This window comes from Parus major, chromosome 1 (assembly GCF_001522545.3).
Source record: "Parus major isolate Abel chromosome 1, Parus_major1.1, whole genome shotgun sequence".
Taxonomy (NCBI): Eukaryota; Metazoa; Chordata; class Aves; order Passeriformes; family Paridae; genus Parus; species Parus major.
The window spans coordinates 111,324,082-111,346,286 of record NC_031768.1 but is presented as its reverse complement, the minus strand read 5'-3'; the positions used below and the strand labels follow the sequence as shown (position 1 = coordinate 111,346,286).

The window sequence follows — 22,205 nt, the reverse complement described above, 5'->3', positions numbered from 1 at the left end:
CAGCTGAGGGAACGTGTGATCCGTGATCTCTCCATCTCCCCTGTCAGTGTCTGCAGCCCAGCCCATCCTTAAACACAGCCAGGTTTGAGGATAACCACACCAGTGTGGGGTGCTGGGCAGGCCTTGCCATGGAACCCCTGTCAAAGCAGACTAACCTAAGGCTTTAGACTAACCTAAGGCTTTAGACTAACCTAAGGCTTTAGACTAACCTAAGGCTTTAGACTAAGCTCAGGCCTTAGACTAAGCTCAGGCCTTAGACTAAGCTCAGGCCTAAGACACAGCTGAAAATCTGTGAGCAGCTCCCCACATCCCCGTGCTGTCCTACAGAGAGGTCCTGGTGGCAGGTGACAGCCCCTGGTGCTGCTGGCCAGGGACTGAGACTGGAGCTTCAGCACTGCTCTTTGACAGACTGACAGAGAGGAAAATGAGACACAAAAAGGAGAAGTGAGACTCAAAATGGGGTGGGGCCGTGCCTTGTGTGCAGGAATGTGTCATTAATACTGAAGGGCTATGGGGCAGGGCAGCTCCTGCAGAAGGGGACACAGTGGCATCCCTGGTGGCAGCCAGAGAGGACAGACATCCTGTCTGATGTCTGACACCCTCTGGCAGGAGGGTGGCACTCAGGGACACAGCCCCAAGGGATCTGGGGATGCCACTGGCTCAAGTGCCTGCTCTCAGTTGTTATTTGAAGCCGCAGCACTGGCACACCGCCTCTCCTCCTATCCATAATAAGCCATTAATCTAAGTTATACAGGTCCCAGCTCTCTTTTAGCTGTGTCTGTGGTGCTACTGGAGGAATGCTAAAGCTTGATGCCCACCATATGCTTGTAGGTGTTCAGAATATACTCGGTCAGGGAAAAATGTTTGACCTGACAACGTCTGCTGCAGATGCAAAACCTGTCTCTTCTTACAGATTTTTGGGCTGATGTTTGTTTAAAATAGTCACAGCACTGTTGTATCCTATTTAAAAAACATATTTCTGGAGGTGCATAGGATATCCCTGTCCTCTGGGTGCTGGTTGCTGTTAACTGACCTCCACTGAAGGATGTGCTTGGCTGAACATCTGATTCCAGGCCACAGCCCAGGCACGTTTTACACTAATACCTCGCAGAAGAGGAGTCAAAGCCTTCAGTTCTCTCTTTCCTTTAAAGTTTTCTATCCCTTCAGGCCACTCCATGGTATCTAATAATTTCCTGATACCCGAGGGGATGTTTTTATCCTTATTGATCATCGCTTTGCAGACCATTCTACGTGCCTTTGAACCTTACACTGACAAAAGGTTTTTGTAGCCTCAGCACAGCAAACGCTTCATAATACCTTGCCTGGTGTTGTGTTTCATCTCAAATTCATGTGAAAATTCCATTTCTATTCCTTGTAAAGTACAGAGTAGGCTGATTTCTTTCTTACCTGTCAAAATTCACTTTTTAATCAGGTGGCCACCTTGAGCTCTTGCTAATAAGAGCTGTGCTGGTTCTGGACACATGGGGTTTTTGTGTCCCTTAGGCTGCCTGGAGTTAACCAGCTCTGTAGGAACAGAACTCAGTACAAGCCATGTGGTTTTCTAAAGCACAATCTCATGATATTTTTATTTGATTTATGTCTTGCTGTTCTTTCCTGTTTTCTGAACACAATGTTCATTTTTCTAACAGAGTCCTTAGGTTGTTTGGATATCTTTAGGGTGGAAGTGAGTTCATCGTTCTTCCAGTTTTGATCAATTTCATTTTTTTCCTCTTGAGCTTATTTTTTTTTTCAGTCCACTGTGTATTACTTCACATTTGTGAACATTTCATACAGATACAAAGCAGATGGAAACTTTTCTCAGCTTGGGTTGGGGAGTCACAATCACTTCACCCACCTGCAAGCAAGTTGGTGAGGCTGAAATGGCTCTTTAGCTGTTATTTCATTTGTGTGGGGAAAAAATGTAACTTGACTCATGTAACTGGAAGTACTTTGTGTACACTACAAATCTGAAATGAGCTCATGAAATTATTTTTTTTATCCATTTCACTTTTTTCACTGGTTTAGATTTATGATTTTTTTTTTTATTCTTAATTTTCTGATTCTGAATTTATATATATATATATATATACACACACATATATTAACAATGTATATTACTATTTTCTGTATATGAATCGAATTCTTCCTTGGCCATTTGAAAAAATACATTTAAAACATAGTGTGTAATTTAATATATTTAAAGCCTTTATGACTCTCAAAGCTATCATAGTATAGTGTGATCTTGGGATATAAGGGTTGTGACACAGGATTCAGGCAGCTCAAACGTTGTAGCAGCTTTCCCATATTTGCTGTGTGTGTTCACATCTGTGTGAAGTCATTTAGTCTTCATGAACCTATGAAATGGGAATAGCTGAGTTAATGCACAGCCCTCATTTGAAAGAAAATTGAAATTTGTTTCTAATTCCAACATATGATTTGATATCTCTTATGATATGAGAATTTCTGGATTTCTGCCAGGCCTCTGATTGATTGCAAAACTGACACGGAATCTGCACAAAAGAAAAATCCCAACCTGCTTCTGTGTTTGCTTTTGGTAGGGAGGAAAATCAGTGTCAGGTATTGCTGTTGTTGTTTTTGTATACTGCAAACACATGTTTAGGAGAAGAGGAAATAATTGTATTGCAAGGAAGGGGAGAAGAACACCTAAGAATTCAGGATATTTCAGAAAAATCATAGCTGAAATTCTTTTCATATAGCCCAGAAAATGTATTGGGTCAGGGTCAGTTATTCTTCCTGATGAAAAAACCTGCATGAATAATTAATTCCTCATACACCCTTCTATGTGGTAGTAAGTTATTTGCAACCCTACCTTGATTTGCTTAAATTTGATGTGTTGTTTGACTTGCTGGGGTAATTTCCTGGAGCAGTCTTTGGAAGAGCTGTTATTTGTGAGTAATTGTTTGCAGGGTTCACTGCTAAGCATTGTTTAGCTTTGTTGTCTCTCACTGTGCTGCTCATTCTCGGACATCCAGGGGCAGTGCTTACAATTTAAAATTTGATGTTTGCTCCTCACAAAGCTTACATTTAAAATCTGATAATTCCATTTAAAACCTGATAATTCGGTGGAGGCACTCTACATTCTAGCTTGGTAGGATTTTTATGAAAATCAAGCTCAAAAGGAGCAGTGAACAGGGCAGCAAATAAAAAATTCAGACTTGCTCCTTTTTGCAGCATAATTCAAGCCCTGTTTTTACAAAAATATTTGTGATGAAATTCCTGCTTAGGTTGGCTGAACACTTTGTTGAGAAGTCCCCTTTTTTTTTTTTGCCATTCAGGTCAGAAGGCTTCAGATGCTTGACATATATTGCTGACCTGCTGCAATATTGTTTGTTTGCTTCTCCCTGTTAGGGACTTCCAGGAGGGAGGAGATTTCAGTTTTCCTTGGATGTTGTCAGGGTCTTAACAACGGGGTTTGAGTTTGGCCAAATGCTGCGTAGGGCAAGATTCTGTGTGGATTTTAAGCTTCGTTTAAAATCCAGCAACAACATAATCTGTGTCCTAAACCCAGACTGTTCAGTCTAAAAGAATTCAAGTAATGTAAACTTAAAACTCCAGCTCTCTCTCTGAAGCCTGCTCAACATAAAATAGTGAGTTTATGGAAGTAGGGGGAAAGAATCTTCACTACGTATCACACAATGGAATACAGTAAATCCTACTCCTCGGTGTCTAAACATAGTTTGGATTGTGCAGGGGTTAGACTGAGAAGGTTTTTGGGGACTTGATTCAGCTAAAGACAGAAAATCCCTGTTTTCACCTGATTTTCCCAGCAGTCATTATTATTGAGCCTGGGGCAGGCAGGACTCGGGCACTGTCCCATCAATGTGAGTGGTTGGGGGTGAGCTGGGGTTACCAGGGACAGTAAAACATCTATTTGCACTTTGACACCTCGAATTTGCCTCCACTGGATGGAGCTGGGGCAGGAATTCACAGGGGGCCGGGTTGGGTGCTGTGTAATTTAAATAGAAATGCAGCTGGACCAGCGGGTGCCCTGATGGAGAGGGGAGGTTTATTGACTTTTTTTTTTTTGTTCTGCTGCTCTCAGCTCCTGGAGCCCTCCTTAGTGGTGGTGGCAATTCCACACTGGGAATGCTGGAAAGAGGTGACAAAAGTAGAAAATAATGGTGGTGCCTAAGCTTTTTATATATTTCTCATATATTTGTAGCTTGGTAAATTGCTGATGCATGGCTCTAGTTCTAGTACTTTTCCTACCCCCTAGATTTTGGAACAATGAACTGACCTTCCAAACACCTCCCTGAAATATTATTTAGATTCATAAATAATCTTTATTCCAAGTAGGGGACCTACACTAAGAAGTGGGGCAGAGAACCCCTTGGTCCAGCTCCAAGGGGCTGACCCAGGAGTGGGTTACTGGGGCAGCTGAATCTCCTATTGCATGTACCTGTTAAATATCCTAATTAATTAACCTTATAAAATCACAGAAATGTGATTCTGGGCATGCCCACCACCACTGGAACACCTGGAAGCTTCCAGATAAAGGTCTGCTTTTTACTTGAATTCCAACACTGCTGCAAGGGGTTTTTCTCTTTTGATTATGGACAACAACAGTGCAGCCAAAAGTGAGATATAATGGGATGCTCTCCACAGAAAATGGTAGATTTTAAGAGCTTTATAAAGCATTTTCTCTGCCTGTTCTGAGGAGCTTACAGACTGGCCTAACAATAATGAGGGTCTGTCAGCCAGCTACACATCCCAGGAAATGTCCATGTGCCTGCATTTCCTTAAAAGCACAGCTTAAGCTGTGTTATGAGGGGGAAAAAAAAAATAAATCTGCAACATGCTGGGGTTTTTTTGCCTTTAGTGGTTTGGTGTTGGGAAAAAGTAAATGAAGGAGCATTGATACACCCATGCACGTGATTTGTTATCCCACCAAGATGCTGAAAAAATATAAGCACATTGAAAATCATGGTCTGAGAGGCAGCTGATGAAGTAGGGAAGACTGAAGGATTTACCTTTGAGGCAGTTGAAATTTTATTTATTTACTGGAAGCTGGAGTAAGTTGGGTTGTTTTTTGGGTCTTTTTGGGTTTGTTTTTTGGGTTTTTTTTGTTAGAAAAAAACAAGAAATATTAGCATTTAGAGAAGTGTACCATTTTTGCAGCCTCAGCTGCATTGGTTTTCCCTTTGGTTATTTGTGTTGCCTCTCTTAATTTCTTCAGCTCTCCTTTCACTCCAGGCCCACAAATTGTTTATTTGGAGAGTATGCAAACACCACATGAAAAACCCTTGAGAAAAGTAAATGTGCCCCCTTTAAGAGCTGAATTGTACTTTAGGGACAAAATTACCAGTTCTGCTAAGAGCATGTTCAAAAATGGGCATGAGGAGTTGGAACTCCAAAGATTTTTAAGGCCCAGGGATAATCAAGTAAACAGAATAACTCTACTTCTCCTTGGCATGTCATTTATTTACTAGTTTCCTGTTGATGCACATGTATGCATATGACTCTGATTTCTATAGAAAATAAAACTGAAATTCTCTTTCTGTAACACCTGTTGGTTTTGGGGCTGTTCTGTTGAAATAAAATTCTTGTTAGACCCAAATTCTGTGCTTCAGCTCACCATAATCATAAAGCCCATAGGGTTTGTGTTCCAACCAGGCTCATGGGGAGCAACTTCACTTTACAAAATCAGCTTTTAATTGCCTAAAATTTGCCACAGGAAATTACTTTATGTTTTTGGGTTTGTTTTTTTTTAATGCTTTCCTCTTTAAAAGAAATTGACTGTGGAAAGTAAAGTCCAGATTTAAAAAACTGAAGGCTGGTTGTGCTGTTTGGAGAAATGGATGGAAAGAGAGAGGCTGCTACAGTACAAAGTCTGGGATTGTGTGTGCACAGCTCCTCTGTGTATTTGCAGAAGAAGTGGCAGGACATTTTCATTTTCTTTGTCTCAATTCCTGGATTTTACAAGTTAGTTTGTCTCTTTTTCTCCTCAGACAGCAGCCAGCCAGAGATGAAATTTTCATGCTGTATTGGGAAGGGGTCTAATGATGTTTTCTGTGGTTTTTTTTCCTGTTGGTGCAGCAGAATTTTCCTTGTGTTGTGACAAAAAGCTGTGCTAATAAAAATGCACCATAGTTCTCCTCACTGCAGATGGCTCAAAGGTTAATTCCAACTGTTAAAGTAATGGACACATCCAGAGAAAGCTTCCAGCCACAGGATGTTTTGTAACTGGCATCTCACTGTTCAGTTTGTCTCTCCAAACTGAGTCTTGCTGTTTGTTTTTTGTTTTTTTTTCAGGGCACCACATGTCAGTAAATACAACTTTGTAGGTGTGGTAAATACAGCAACAGTCAGGGTGAACAGGATAGAAAGTCTTGCCATGGCTGTCAAAAGATGATAGGGTGCGTCATAGTTAGTGAAAGCAACAAAGCAAAAAAGAGTTAATAAAAAGAAAATAAAAGAAAAAAAAAGAGGAGGAGAGAGAAGAAAAGATGGAGAGAAATGTTCTATTTCACTTCCCCTGAGCAAACATGTAATTTCCATGATTTCTTTTTAATGACTCTCCTCTGAAACTGGTAGGTACTGATTTATGAAAAGCTGTAAAAGATCAGGTGGAACCCTGCAGGACGTCGTTTACAGCTGCACGGACCACAGCCCGTCTAATTTGTCTGCTAAAGTGTGAGCTCATGGCGCACATCACCCCGACCATAAATTTCATGTTCAGCCCTTCTGTCTGGGGGCTGGGTCAGGGGGAAAAGCCCTGCCAGGGTGTGCAGATGCTCTGCAAGCCCAGCTTTCCCCCGCTGCACGCCAGGAGACATCAGAGACTCTTCGCAGCGAGGCGGATTCCTGCCCATTGATAAACAGCCCAGATGTCCTCTCTGAGGAGGAAAGTAACTAATTTTTGTTTGGAATCCTGCAAGAAGAAAAATGATACTTTACAGTGCTGGTTACTCTGAGGTCACTCGCATTAAAATTAGGTCATATTTTTTGTCATGATGATACTTTGATCCAAGTAATAAACATAAAGGCTCTTTTGGGCCATTCTAATTCCTAATCCTAGAGACCTGTTCTATTTCAACTTGTTTGTACTTTTTTTTCATTAGTGATTCTTGACTCAGACCTTGTTTTATTAGACTTAAGTTAAAAAGGCATACTAGGCCGGGGGGAAAAAAAAAAAATAATCTGTGCTTTATCACTAAGAACACTTCATAAATACTCTTAATTAATATCTTGGGATTCCAGACACTATACCCAGAAAACTATAAATAAAAACCATTGGCTCTTCACGGGACAAACAGTAGTCAGTGAAATTCATGCCTTACAGCTACTGATTTAAGCTATCATGGGCATGATTATCAAAGCAAGCCTTTAAAGCTGGGTATCATGTAGGTGTCTAAGATTTGGTTTGACCATGAAGTGAGGTGATGTTTTGAGGACAGAGCAGGTTTCTGGTGTTTTCTGTTGCTGTTCTTTCTGTGGATGGCTGTTCCCAGCATAGAGTTGGTGATCACAGTCCTGGCTGGGCTCTGTAGGGAAGGTAACCAGCCAAAAGCTGCCCCATCAGGGACATCACAGCTCTGGAACTGGTGAAAACACTGATTGTGTGTGTTTGGAGTTAAGATTTTTAAGTATCCAAGTAGCTCTTTAATTATACCCTGAATTCCCTGAAGGGAAAAAAATACTATAACTTTCTGAGCCTGAAAGAAATCAGCTGATGGATAACAATCAGGAAAACATGAGAAGTTAAAGGAGCTGTTTAGGATGTGGCTAATACCAAAAATCATCATTCTTTTCTTCAAAAGTGAAAGGTAAAAGTCTTGATGTAACTAATGTTACTTGTGTAACTGATGTGGTATTTCCTGATTCCAGGGCAAGTCAGGTGTTCTGCAGGAATACTGTAGTGCTGCTGATTTTGATGAAATTTAAGACATAGTGGAATTGAGAAGGATTTGGATTTTCTGGGCTTCTTATGAGGTTAAAATCACTATGTTTAAGTATGTGGTTCTCGTGGTGCCTTTAAAATCTCCTCCTGTTTGTGTTTGTTGCAGTGATGAGCAGAGATGACTTGGGTTTGGAGTGAAGAGAGTGTTTTACAACCCAGATCAGTTCCCCAGTTCCAGTAGCTGTCCCCTACCTGTTACACTGTGTAATCACTGCCTTCAAATTATGCTGTCAGTCCAGCCACCTCTCTTTTTCACTGCTTTCAGTGACAAAAGTCACTTCAAATGGGTTCAGCAGCAGTAGTCAGACTCCTGTGCAGGTTACTAGAGGGAAGAAGAATTATGGGGCAGAAAATAGACTGTGAGGTTGCAGAGATAACTGCTTTGAACACTCTCTAGTTCAGTCTCAGGCACAGTGCAGCTAAGCACATGCTTGGCTTTAAGTCTGCAATAAAACAACAAAAATACACATTATATACCTATTTATACACGTAAATAAGTGCTTTGCTTATTGTTGAAGCTTCTAACTTCGTAGCAACTTCAGGATTTTTCAGTGGGCCACAATATCCTGAACGTTTGACATGATCAAATTCTACCAACATGCTCATGGGGTGTGCATTGTCTGTGTGATGTTTGGGACCAGGTGAATCACATAAATATAACCTCATTTAGTCTTTGTCAGTGCTTTGCTTTGCTCATTAAATTGTGAGGTACCAATACACTTTGTGAATGCTGCAGTGATTTAAACACGGGCATGGGAAGCTGGTGCTCTTCAGCAGGATGATTGCACAGCATTTGTCAGAGCTGCCAGCGCCAGTCCCGTGGCAGCTTCAGCTGCTGGGAACTCCCTCAGACAAACAGCAAAGCCACATCCAGCCTGGATGCTCCTTCCACTGCTGAGTTTAGATACAAAATAAATCTGTGTTTCTCCCTGTTCCCTAAGTTTCATTGCATTACTCTTTCATTTCAGGCCATCAAATCTCCTCCTGGACCAAAGCAACATTGACATTTCAGCCTTCCGCACCACGGGTGATTGGCTCAATGGTTTTCGGACAGGGCAGTGCAAGGACATTTTCACAGGGGTGGAGTACAGCTCCTGTGACACCATAGCCAAGATTTCCACAGAGTAAGTTGCAATCTGCTGTGGATTTTCATCATTTCACCAGTTCAAACCCAAGCATAAAGGTAGCACTTTTACACGGTGTTTCCAATTCTTAGCTAAAATTTGCTTACATTTAAAGAGACAAGTGGGAGTCATTTGTCGGAGTTGAAATAGCCATGAAGGAAATCTATGTCTGGTGGCTGTGTGAAGGCCATGGTCCCACAGCTTTTTCTCACTAAATACAAGGAAATTCCCAATTTCTTCCATTACAGTAGTACCATGCATCATCTGGTACACTAACATCACTTCTTTTCACTGAAGTTTTTCTGTTGAGTCTTTAAAGTCTGTATTTTATATGGGAGTTTCTCTACAGTTGGCACTCTGCCAGTCTTTCCCTTTATTGCCCATCCCATGTTCCACCAAACCAGGTGAGGCTGCAAATTCTTTGTAGCTGTTTTCATCCTCCACACTAATAATTACTCAGGGGCTGAACTCCTTCCTGCTGTGCTTGGAAGTGAGCAAATGGCAAGTTTATTACATTCTAAATGCAATCCATCTTTGTTCAAGTGACAAGTAAGAGTAGGGTAATGTTCCTTCTGCACCTGAAAAGGCATCCAGCACAGTTAAAATTTTAGTGCCAAAGGAAATCTTAATTCCCAGTTGGGCTGGCTGGATACAGGGCAAGTTATGGAGAAGTATGCAGCAGCTGTGCTACCAACAATTAAGCACATCAATGCCATTCATTAATGGATTATTGCATCTATAAAAAGGGTGCTAATGGGTTTTTGTAACAATTACCCTTTGGGGACAGTGTAGAAATCCTCTAGGAATGCCCAATTTCCTGAGAGCTCCTGGTTAATTAGCCATTCCCAGGTGTTAAACCACCTCGGTGTTGCACAAGGAACAATGAGACTGGGGATCTCCACAAGAGGTGAGAACCAGGGGAGGCACTGGAAGCTGGGCCATGGACTCCTTCACCTCAGTGCTGATGGCAGAGTCCAGAGGACCATTCAGAGGGTGGTGATGTGTCAGATTGGTAGGGTAATGAAGGTGTTAGAGAGGCTCAGCTGATCCAGCAGTGACCCCCTTGCCCCAAAACCCCAGTGCTTGCATCACTGGAGAACAGTTTCATTGCCTTTTCTTCCAGATAAGCAAACACAGCGAGGCCACGTGAGCTTTCCCTCTATTTTTTGCAGCCCCCTTGTATTTTCAGACAGTTGCTCTCGGTGTTTTTTGCACCAGGGCTTGTTCTTCAGCAGTGTCCCTGTATCTGGAGGCTCCTGCAGTGCAGCAGTGTGAGATGGGCAAGTTCATTGCTGTTTGCTGAGATCAGTGCTGTGAAACTCGGTGTCCTCACTCCAACACCTTCTCTTTTTTTCCAGTGACATGAAGAAAGTTGGCGTCACAGTGGTGGGCCCTCAGAAGAAGATTGTCAGCAGTATCAAAGCTCTAGAAACTCATACAAAGAACAGCCCTGTTCCTGTGTAAGGTACCAAAAGGATGTTGCTCAGGAGAGGAAAAAAAAAAATAAGGAGAAAAGTTGCATCGCAGGTCAAAAGTGATGGCTGAGAAACGGCAGAATTTAAAGGAGTTCCTTGCAACAGCTTTGGAAACGCAATGGTTGAGATTTCAAACCCACAAGACACTCAAATACTGAGTATAAATGCCTTAAAAATAGGAGCAAACTTGTTTTCTATCTGTTAATCCTAAAGGGTGGGTGCTCTTGACTGACTGTTAATGCAGATAGTAAATATCAAAAGAAAAAAAAATGTAAAAAATCCTTCCAAGTAAAAACCAGTGTTACTAAAACCTAGAGCCATTTGAATATTAAGTGACTGAATAACAGAAAAAAAACCATGGACATAAAAGCTGTGTATTTGATCTATACAGCAAACAAGAAGAAAGAAAGACTTGCAGTATTTTTATACAGAAGAGATCTGTAACAGGTATTTTATTTCTTTAAAAGCAAGGGAAATAGAGGACTATACCTCACAAACCTGTCTGGCCATATTTACTATAATGTCATTGTAACATGCTATTTCAACTTCAGGAAGGAACACAGAAATAAACTTCGTAGTGACTTTGAGTTAGTTGAGAAAAGATTTTCACCATTATGTTAGCTTCCCTAACTGTGTTCATTTAAATAGAAACAAGTCTTAATTTTTTAAAAGGCTTATTTATTTTCTTGGTTTGGTTTTGTTTTGTTGTTTTGTTTTCGTTTTTTTTTTTCAATTATTGTTTATATTTATGCTTAAATACCTTAACCTGGCTGTATTATTGCCAAGTGCCAAATGTTATCAAAACTTCATTGGTTCAACCTGAGAAATTGTCTGAGGGTTAGTTACTAGATGGTTTTACACTCATAGCATCATGCATGAAATACAGAAGGGAATAAAGAAAGGTGGTCTTTTTTCTAGCACTGACTCTATGAAAATGGAAATGAGATTTCTTCCATTTGCTGTGCGTGGTATTTTCAACCAGGTGTTGACAGTGGTGTGTGCATTGATCTTCAGGTCAGTATCTGCCCCAAACAGCACATCCCATTTCCTTCCCCAAGGCTGCTTTCCTGCCACAGTAAGGAGCCCTGCTCTTGGGTGGTGTTCAGCTGAGAAAATATAAAAAGAAGGCCAGGATTGTTGCATCCTGCTTTAACTGATGATGCTTTTTGAGCTCCCTGGGAAGTGGCCCTTGTTTAAAAGGATGACTTAAGCTGTGAGGCTTTGGTGTGGAAGTTTACACATGCCTGAGCTAGAAACCCCCCTGTAGAGGCACTGCCATCCTCTGGGGGACTGAACTTTTGGCCCAGCTTCTGTGGGTACCATTCCTTGAACAAAAGCAGAAGGGAGCCCAAGTCTAGGAAAGCAGTCATATCTCCCACTGGAAAAAGGAGACTGGAAGGTGGATTTTGAGGGCCCTCCACTATTTTCAGCTTCCAAAGAGCTTCCCAACTCCTAAGTTGTTGTTCTGGAGCACATCAGTCCCAATTCTGAGAAGACACCACTCTTTGCTCTGAAAATGAGTGGTTTGAAACACAGTGTGAGCCACTTCTTGTGCTTCTTAACACTCTAGATGTGATGCCAGGCACTCAGACAGCAGGCCTTGGTCACCAGGAGAAACCATTCTGCTTCCCAGCCTGACATTCTGGAATCTAGACCTGATTCTGATGAACCCCTAAAAGTCCAAGACGCTGTGGGAGGCAGATGAAAATGGCAAATTTCCTCTGTACATGCAAAAGCAGGTGACCAGTTGTGCATAACTCTGTTGGCTTGGGTTTTGAAGCTCCTTGGTATATAAATGAGGAAAGGATCAGTTTCTAGGGCTTGTGGGGCTGAAATTGCTCTGCATGAATCCAGGGTTTACAAAATGTCCAGGCACAACATTTATCACACATTGCTAAAGAGAAGCAGAGTTAGAGGCTTTCTCACGAGTGCTGGCAGTGAGCGTGCTGTAAAGGACTGGATTTGAAACACACTGACAGCATAATAATTAGTAATTCTTTCCGAAAGAGAAATTACTGGGTTTTAAAATTGAAACAGTTTTATTTTTTTTAAATGGAAGAAAGGTAAAATAAAGCACTTAAGCTGTAAAGAACACTTCCCCTTATCTGCCCCAATCTATCATGAAATGCAGCATGCTGGATAGAAAAGCTGTGTTTTGTGTTGCTTAGCTCATTCAGAATCTTTCTTTTCTTTGGGCTGAGGTTGCTCTAAATCAGACACCATTAGTGAATTTAAGCCACCAAAATCCAGTGGCAAACACTGTGTGGGGACAGCTTTGTGTGACATTTCTCCTCAGCTTCGTTCTGCTGCTGGAGTGTGGGGGGCTGACCTGTGGGGAATGCTTCTGGAGACACACACCCAGTTCTTAGGGTTTTAGACACGTGAAAACTTTGCACCAACCACCCTCAATTTCCTCCTGCCATGCATCCTGTTGTGTTCCTTGCCCACTGTTCAGGCATGCTCAGCATGAAAGACTCAGTCTCACCCAGGGGAAAAAATAAAGCAGCTCGATTTTGCTTTTCTTTGCTGTTAGGAGTAGAGAGCTTTTAAAACCCGTTTGGTTTTCTCTCGCTGTCAGAAGTTGATTTGTACTGTAAGTGGCCTCTGTTGCAAGCATCCTGTACTCCCTGTCCCCCTGTACATATGTAAACATAGCAGTGTACAATTCTTCAGTGTGGAGTAGAGAAATAGAGGTCGTGTGGCCATCTGCCTGTACAGGTTATGGACATCAAGCAAAATGCAAACTGCTCATGAAATGACATGCCATATTATTGGGTTTGTACCTTCCAATATAGTTTCCATTTTATTTATTTCTGTTAACATAATCTAGTTTTTGTGCTGTAACTTAGCATCCAATAAGCAATGTATAGATGTGATTTGATTGGCAATATGTATTTACTTTAACTTGTATTTCAAAAGCATTACTTACTCATTTAGATTATATATTGTGCAATTGTAGATGGCCTCTTACTAATGTAAAATGATTTGTAGTGGAAACATTTATATTTTTATAATAAACATAATGAAAGTATTTTTTACATACTGAAATACTGAGGTGATTGCTTGGAGGACAAAGTAAATTTATTTGATTAGTGTGATAAAATTGTAATTAAATATGGATAAATTCTGAGTGTTAAAGCATGGGTCTGGAGTGAAAGCTAGATATTACCTATATTATCTATTAAAAGAAACAAGAAGTGCAGGTTTTAACTAAGCAGACCAGCATTTGTGCAAAACTGACTTACATCAGTCGAAGACTTTACTTTCTCCATGGATACTGGAAAACATCATCTTCTACAGCCTGCCTATGGGATATCGAAAAAAGCTGTCATTTATTTTAGTTGTGTCAAGTATTTCCAAACTTTTGCTTTTTTTCCTCCCACACCACTGGACCTCTTTTCATCTTATTACTCTGTTGAATCCAGTCAAAGATGTACCTTTCAACAAAATAAAGTAGCCCACCACGTACTGTAATTTCACCCCATGATCATTTCTTGCCTCTGAGTATCTGTATTAGATAATATTTTGCCCCTGTTTTATGTCCCTGCCACATTGTTTCTGTGTGCTTTACCCAAGTACAGGGTCTTTGAAAATGCCAACATACACAACTCAGGAATCCTCTTCCTAGAAAAATAGGAACAGTTTTGATGCTTGCCGGTTTCTTGAATTTTACAGGTTCTTTCTGTACCATAACTGATTTTGCATGCTTTTGTATACTACTCTGCTTACTGGTGCAAAACAATGAATGATATACCTGTCCTGGAGTCTGTAAGCTGATAAACTTTATGAATGTGGATGTAGCATCCTTTTTTTTTGGGGGGAGGGTGGGGGGTGTCATTTTGTCTTGGTGTGTTCAACAGAAGGGGAAACACAGAAAAGAGTCTCTCAGAGCTGGACTTGTCCTTAGATAACCACAGCTGGACTGGAGGCCACTTCCTCACACCAGAATGCTTCATGCTGTAGAGGATAAATGGTGTCATTTTAGTTTCCAAACAGGAGGCTTGATGCTGTGCTTGAGCACGAGGGAGGCAGCTCTGAGGGGATCCAATCCAAGCAGTGTGCAAACCATTTTCTCTGTGAATAGACTTCAGCTCAGCAGTTGTGTTACCCTGGCTTGTGTCTGTCCCTTTGGCATTGCTGGTGCATTATGTTTGCTCTAGATCCTAGAGGGCACGATGGCTATTGGTGTTTTTATTGCTTTTGCTGTAAAATGGTATGAATTTAATTAATTAACGTAGCCAGCTCTGGAAGGGCAGCAAGATGCACTCACTTAGCAACAGCAAAACAAGGAACTGCCTGGCAGCCCCCACCACCACAGAATCCCAGAATGTGCTGATTTGGAAGGGACCCATCAGGATCATCGAGTCTGGAGAGGTAAATTGCTGATAATCAGTGCCATGAGTTCAGTATGCCTGTTGGGGTTTTTTAGTGGTGTCTTTCCACTTTGCATTTCTTCTCAAGGACGATGGCCAGACCCAGATATCTGCACCGTTTAAAGTCCAAGCAGTGCCAAGTGAAACCAGAGCATCACTTCTGCTGTCTCACATGTGCCACTCCTGTTTATTCATATGGATATCCATGCTATTGACCTCCTTTCATTTTCTGAGCTGCTCTGATTCCTCAGATCCTTTCCAAGCTATCACTACCTGGTCAGTAATTCCCCGTTTAATGGGTGTGCACTCCCATTAAATGTTCCATTTTCAGTCCTTGGTCCAACCCTTTGGGGTTTCTTAATGAATTTTACTTTCCCAATTTAAAAAACAATATTTATTTTAGAGGTATTTCCCTCAGCTTTGATTCATTCCCACATACAAACAGGCACATGGTCTTGATGAAGGTTCCTCATGCAAAGGTGAACAGCACACAACACAAAGAGCAGCTTTACCTTGGCTTCCTCATTATCCTTTTCAGATGGCCAGACAACCTCTGGTGAAAGAAAAATACTCAGTACACGGGATTTTTCAGCTCACTCTGCTTTCACATTTAAATGATTTCATAATAGCCCATATTTCCCCAGTTAGCTCATGAGAATGTCATGGGGGACAGTACCAGAAGTCTTAGCAAAGACAAGATAAATCACATCCACTACTTTTTAGATTATCCTGCCACAGAAATAAATTGGATGAGTTTGACAGGATTTGTTTATTCTTGACAAATCTGAGTTGGCTTCTTAAGACATTGTAATCCTCCAGCTGCTTAGAAATGTATTGTGTGAGATATATATAGATATAAAAATAAATATCTCTTTCTGGGTATTTGAGGTTACCTGCTCTGGAATTGCCTGGCTCTGCTTTTTTCCTCTCTTGAAAGCTCAGGATGATCTTTGCTCCTCTCCACTTGCCTGGGCTCCAGGACTTCTCCAAGAGAATGGTACTTGGACCAGTCCCTTATTGCTGGAATAAATCCCACAGACTCTGAAATCCTGAGTGCATCAATCACTTTTGACTGTTAAGATTTCTAATTATCAAACAGAAATAAAGTGCACACGGAAAAAATATTTTAGTGCACGACCAGGTTCTGCTTTGAATTTTTGCCATCAAATAACGACTTAAGAGCCATCATTAAGGGAGCATTTAGCTAGCAAATTTTATTATTTATTTTTAATTAGATTCAGCAACTCAGGTTCGTCACTGATATATCATTTTGAAGGTAGTTGAGGTGTGGATTCGTTAGAAATCTTTCAATTCACTCTATTGGTCTCCACATAAGGGGAGAAATATCCTTTATCTCCACTCCTCTTTTATCCAGGAGTCTTAGAAAGCTCAGTTTTTAAGTTTCTTCAATAAAGTGAGTGTTTACTCACCATGGACTTGTAATTAATACTGAGTTTAGCTTCCAGCCTTTTAAAGAAGTGTATGTTTGCAGGAGAGTGTGAAATAACCAGAGCTTTTTGTTCTTAATTTTTAGGGATTTAGGGAAGCAGGCTTTTTTGGCTTCTTCTCCTGCCTCAAGGCCAGCAAGGACAAAAAGAAAAGAGTGTTTAGTCTCACTTGTGTTCATGGGAGCGTAGAGTAAAACATTTTATTTTAAGGCACTGAGATGAAATGAAGCCAGTAAAAAAACATATAAATGCTAAACCCTATTTGTTTAAATGAAAGAAAAAAAAAACCCAAAAATGGGGGTCTGGTAGTTTTGCACCACAGTCTGACCAGGGATTCAAATAAGCATCGCTGATGTCAATTTTCCTGTCGTTCCCCCTTCCCCACCCAGCAGGAAATTGTCCTTAGGTATCGTTTACATTTTATTTGAAGCATTTTATTTTCGGGGGGTGGTTGGCTGTTCTCACTTTCATTACTCTCAGAGCTCGTGCAGCTCAGCAGAGGCTGAAATTGGGCTCAGACCACAGAGGTTTTGTGCCTTAGAGCCCCTTCCTCCTGCAGGCTTTCCCTGGTACCTGCTGTCCCCTGCTGTCCCCACCAAGCATCGTCCTGACCCTCCTGCCTCTGCTGTGTCCTGCAGCCCAACCTGCCACAAACCCCAAAAATAAGGCTGGGAGAGGACTTGAGGAGATATTTTAGAGACAAAGTCGTTGTTTGCCTTTCTGTGCCATCCAGATTTAACCCTGTGAATCCCACCAGGCGTTTCGATTTGCCTGGGATTCCTTCCCCCGTAAACCACGTTCGGTGTAGATGTTTTGTCCCCATCTTTTCTGCATTATCTGCCTGGCTTTTGGCAGATCCAGCTGGATATTTACTGCCAGGCAGCTTCCCCTCAGGCTGCTTGTCAGCTAATCACCAATAATGATTCCCATTTTTGGCGTGCCCCTTTAAAGTTGCTTCACCTTTTATTATTTGGCCATTTTTAATCTCTTTCTTTCACTCTCCTAAAGTATTTTGGGGGGCTTTAGTTGAGGACTAAGTCACAATTCCCACTTGTATATACTTTTTTTTAAAGAGTGCCTCATTTAACTGAGTTAATACTTGCCTAATTGTAATAGCAAAGCAATAAAATTCAATCCCTACAACAATGTGATGCTGTAACTTCCTTTCCTCTCACTGATGGAGCACTGGGCTACCTGCCAAGGAAGTCAAATGAAAATAGGAAACAATATGAACATATAAAATCTATTCCTGAGATTTAGATATAGATATTTTCTTGAGTTTTTTGATTGGTTTTGGTTGTTTGTTGTTTTGGGTTTTTTTTTAATATTCAGTTAATACTTGGTTCAATTTTTTACTTTCTGTTCCCAACTTCTCTCATTGTGCATGTGGATTTTTGGAGACAGAGGAGTTGGCTGCCAGAGAAATTTCTTTTTTTGCCCCTTTTTACCTCTTCCTCATATATAAGCTGTCCTCTTAAACAAGGTTCTTCAGGGTTTTTGTGGAAAACCAAGTGTATCAGATACCACCCAAAATCTGTAAGGGAACACCTCCCTAGCATGGACTATGAAAATAACTGTAATTAAGCCAAAGAAACTATTACATTCCTTCAAACAAATACAAAATAAAAATTAAATTGAAGTAAACTCTGTCCCTGGCACCAGCCAGCCTTTGGAATTGTAACAATTTCCTGCTACAACTTAAGAGATTCCCTCAGAAGGACAGAAGGCAGAAGGAAGACATTGAAGGCTGAAGAAGTCAGAGATCTTTGCTGCTCTTGACACCCAGAACTAAGAGCATTCTTTCTCCTTTCTTTTGTAATTTCTATTCAATATATCCTCTGCTGAACAAGTAACATAACCAGCTAAAGGATGCATTTAGACTGTAAAAAGAGATGTTTAATAGCACCACACCAATGTTTAATACCCACAAAACAAGAGATGTTTAATACCCACACACCAAGCAGCTTCTCCATGCTTAAGATAATGTTGGGTGATTGTGATCCAGCTCTATCCTGTGTAAACCAGGCTCCACCATCTCAACTTGTGCATTGAGGCAAAATCTGTGTAAACATTATGAACAAAAGCAGCTCTTTGGCCTTTTCTCTCAGGCTGACAGTACTGCTGTTTGGGTTTTAAGCACTCTGAGCTGCATTTTTGTCTATCTAGTCTGTTTTTAACTGTGACAAGCACAGCACCTAAAGAACCCTTTCCCCTCAGTCTGCCTGCTTCCATGTTTTCACTCCTTTTCAGAGGAGCCTCTTCCACAGGGGTTTCTTCCCAAGCCCAGGTCTTTACCTTTTGTGTAGGTAATCCCTGGCAGTGAAATGCCCTCCTAATGAGTCCTTGCAATGACTTTGGCTATGGCCTTTTGCTGCAAAGTAAAAAAAGTAATTTCAGCACTCTTCCTGCTAGAAGAGTGCTGAAATTACAGATTAAATATTCTGCTGCTCTAACAGGGAGATCCTGTGGATCGCAGTAGATTGTGCTCCTTGAGAAGACAGAGCAAAAGTTTTCCATCTTGCAGTGGAACAATCAATTTGGATATTTCTCTCCTCATCCTTTGGAATTTACAATCTGAAATTTAGATCACACCCTGTTTTCATCCATGTCCTCGGTGTCTGTGCAGAATCTGACTCCAAAGGCACAGAGCCAAGAGAACCAATGCTCAAAAATGTCTCAGTGGCTTCCCAAAATGGAAACTTCCAAGCTTATCTGCTATTATTCTATCATTTTATCAACAGGACTTCTTTCTCCAAGTAACTTACCTTGTCAAGCTGTAAAACATACTGAGTTTACTATAGAGGTCTGTGTGTATACAGTCGTGATACTGAAGCTATAAAACTTTTGAAATATTCTTGATATTTTTTTTAAATATTTAACAATTAAAAGTTTTATGGGCTTGGATCACCAGGCATATGAAATCTACTTGATGTTTTAGGCTAAATGTTAGTCCTGTATCTTGAGGGAGAGGTTGCCACTACTATGCAGAGAAAATCTATATCTTCTAGTACAAAGGAATCTGAAAAAGCTCAGAAGGCTTGTCAGAAATTTCACCTACAGTTTATGAAAAGCTGATTAATTTTCCAGTGGGAGAGTGAGAGGGAAAAAAAAAAAAAAAAAAAAAAAAGAAAAAAGAGAAAAAGATCTGGTTTAGTCCCTGAAATATCAGTAATATCAGAGGCAGGAGCAGAGGACTCAGGGGAAGCATTCCTGTTTCCTTCACTTAGCGTTAGCAGGGTTTGGACACAGGGCTAAAGTTACCCCTCTCTCCAGAGATGCTGTGCAGGGGCTTGGATGTGGAATGGGAGCAGTGCATTATAAATCTCTTTGCAGAACATAAGAGTGTAAGATTCTTGGAAGAAAAATACATCGGCTCTTGTGTCATTTGAGGGTTGTGGCACTTCCAACCTCTCAATAATTGCCTAGCTCTTTGCATTTGTGAGAAAGCAGAATGAGATGCCTTAAAAGGGGGCTCTGCATATTGTAAAAGTCCAACTGCAACTCAGAGAAACACCCCTGAGACTTATTGCTACCATTAGAAGCTTAGAGTAATGCGCACATATTTTTCTTTTTAGGCCATGCACACTTTATCCAGCCCTCGGAGGTAAAAGAAAAAAAAAAAAAAAAAAGAAAGAAAAATGAAGAAATGTTCTGTTAAGTAGGGGGTGATTTTTTCCCTTTGCTTTGATCTTGCCACCACATCCCTGGCATCAGTCCCCAGGGTGCCACAGTCCCTGGGGCTCTCCTGGAGGCCACAGTTTCTCTGATTTCCAGCTGCAGAAGGGTGTGAAGCGGCAGCTATATGGGGAGGCAGGAAGGGAGGGGATTTATTTCAGGCTGGAGACCCCAAAACTCAGCTCCAGGCTTCCCTGTGGGATACCAGCACCTGGCACAGCCAGTGCCCAGCCCTTGCTGGATTTGGCAAGGCTAAATGGCGAATGGTGGCAGAATACTCCTTCATTGGAAAGTCATTACATTTTATTCTTTGTGTCTATCTGTTGTGCCTCAGCAACAGGGCAGAGCCAAGGTAGAAGCCTGACTTTGTTAAGTGCCTCCTTGGCTTTGGTTCTTGTTAGGTTTGTCATTGCATTTTAGAAGATCTCACGTCTACTTTGTAACCCAACTGGAAATTTCCCCTTCCTGCTGAAACTTCTTAATGTGCCTTTTACAAAACAGTGTGAATTATTAAATCACTGCAAAGAGGTAAACAAATACAATGAAGAGTGTAGCTGTGGAATAATTCAGAAGTTTTCTCTTGGACACTAGCTGTGATGCAAAATCAGCAGCAAAAGCAGGTTAGAAACTTTGCCAGCAAAGGTTTTTATGAAAATAATAGTCTGGTGTCTCAGAGAAATCATTTGGAATGGCCTGAGGCAGGGAAACCTCTCAGTCTTTTTGGCTTCAGAGTTCATGAATCACACAGAGTCACACAGCTCTTCCCATCCCTGCACCTGAAAAATCTTTGTCCTGGAAGCCCAACCCCATTTTCCCCATCTCCCTGGTGTGCTGGGCACAGTGAGATGACACCACTTGCTGTCTGTGTCCGAGGCAGGCATTAAACATTGCTCTGCCTGAGCCAGGGCTGATCCCCACCCAGCCCTGCCTGTTTGCTGTCACAAAATCCTGACGCGCTGTGAGAGCCACACAGGGGACAAAACCCAAAGCTGCCCAGGGCTCATCACCTGCTGCTCATCACCCCAGGCTTCCCCTGCCCCTCCACCCTCAGCATCTCAGCAGGGAGAGAACAACCTGTGCAATCTGTTCAGTGGGAGAACAGCTCATACCAGGACAATTTCCTCTCCTCTCCTGCTGGATGTGACTTCCCCTGGCTAGGTGGGGATTTTGGCAGTCTGTACAAAGGCTAGCAGAGGCTGGAGCAGAAGCTGTAATAGAGCTGTTATGGCTTGACAGCCCTATTTGTAATTCACCAGGGGATTTTGTTACAAGTCAATTGTAGCTTCAAGAAATTTAGGAGTATGGCATCAGCTTGTATGATTTTTTTTTTAAATTTTTTTTTAATGCTTAAAAAATGAAATTGCAGTAGATTTTAACATGGAGACCATGGCTGTAGCAGGCCCGGATGACTTAATAAAAACTAAAATCAATCAGACAACTTGATTTTGTTGGCGAGTTTTTGCTCTGTAAGTGGAAATAAATGTTTTTGCAACCCTGATAATTTCACTCTCATCTTTTCAGACAGTGCCAAAGCACCGGATATATATTGTTTGCTGAGTGCAATTTTATTTTTTTTTCTGAGTTTGTGTTTAAAGAACACTCTGTTAAAGATCATTTAATGTAACCTTTGTCACTACAGTGCCTATCAGTGATGACAAAAAGCATGAAGGAGTCCTGTGGCTTGAGAAAAGACTTTTCACCTCCCCACTCTCTGTAACCTTTATGTTTCTTGAATTAGCTAACTAAGGGACATGATGAAGGCAATTAAAGCTTCAGATCACTGACTCCATGTGGTCACAACAGAGCTTATTTTTATTGTAGGATAATGATTCTCAGTGAGGGATGGAAAAAGGATAAGATTTTGAACAAAAAGATGCCAGGAAGGGATTTTAATTTGATTTTAGTGGGAGCATGGTGAATAAAATTACATAAATTATATAAAGCAACATGGTGTTTACTCCTTGGTAGACCAATGGGAGGTAATCAATGGCATATAATTGGAAGAATATTTGGTTTGCATGTATTCTCAGCCCTTCCCTGGGTGAAAAGACCTTATCCTTCAAATCCAGGTAGTTTCTACACTCATTATAATCTCATTTTAGTGCTGCATATTGAGCTCTGTACCTTGCAGTGCTCCCACAGAATTTAGCTCAGTCCCCAAGCCTGGCTTAGTACCTGTGTGCTCATAG

At 41.2% G+C, this 22,205-nt stretch overlaps 1 protein-coding gene across 1 annotated transcript in view; it reads left to right on the top strand.

Annotated features, from left to right (window-relative positions):
* The window catches only part of EPHA3 (EPH receptor A3), a 176,963-nt gene extending 162,651 nt beyond the window's left edge, over positions 1-14,312 (top strand). Inside the window, exons 16-17 of the mRNA XM_019007610.2 lie at positions 8,890-9,045; positions 10,404-14,312. Of these exons, the coding sequence (XP_018863155.2) occupies positions 8,890-9,045; positions 10,404-10,509 (262 nt within the window). The 3' untranslated portion in view covers positions 10,510-14,312. The remainder of the gene's footprint in view (positions 1-8,889; positions 9,046-10,403) is intronic.
* Positions 14,313-22,205: the final 7,893 nt, after the last annotated feature.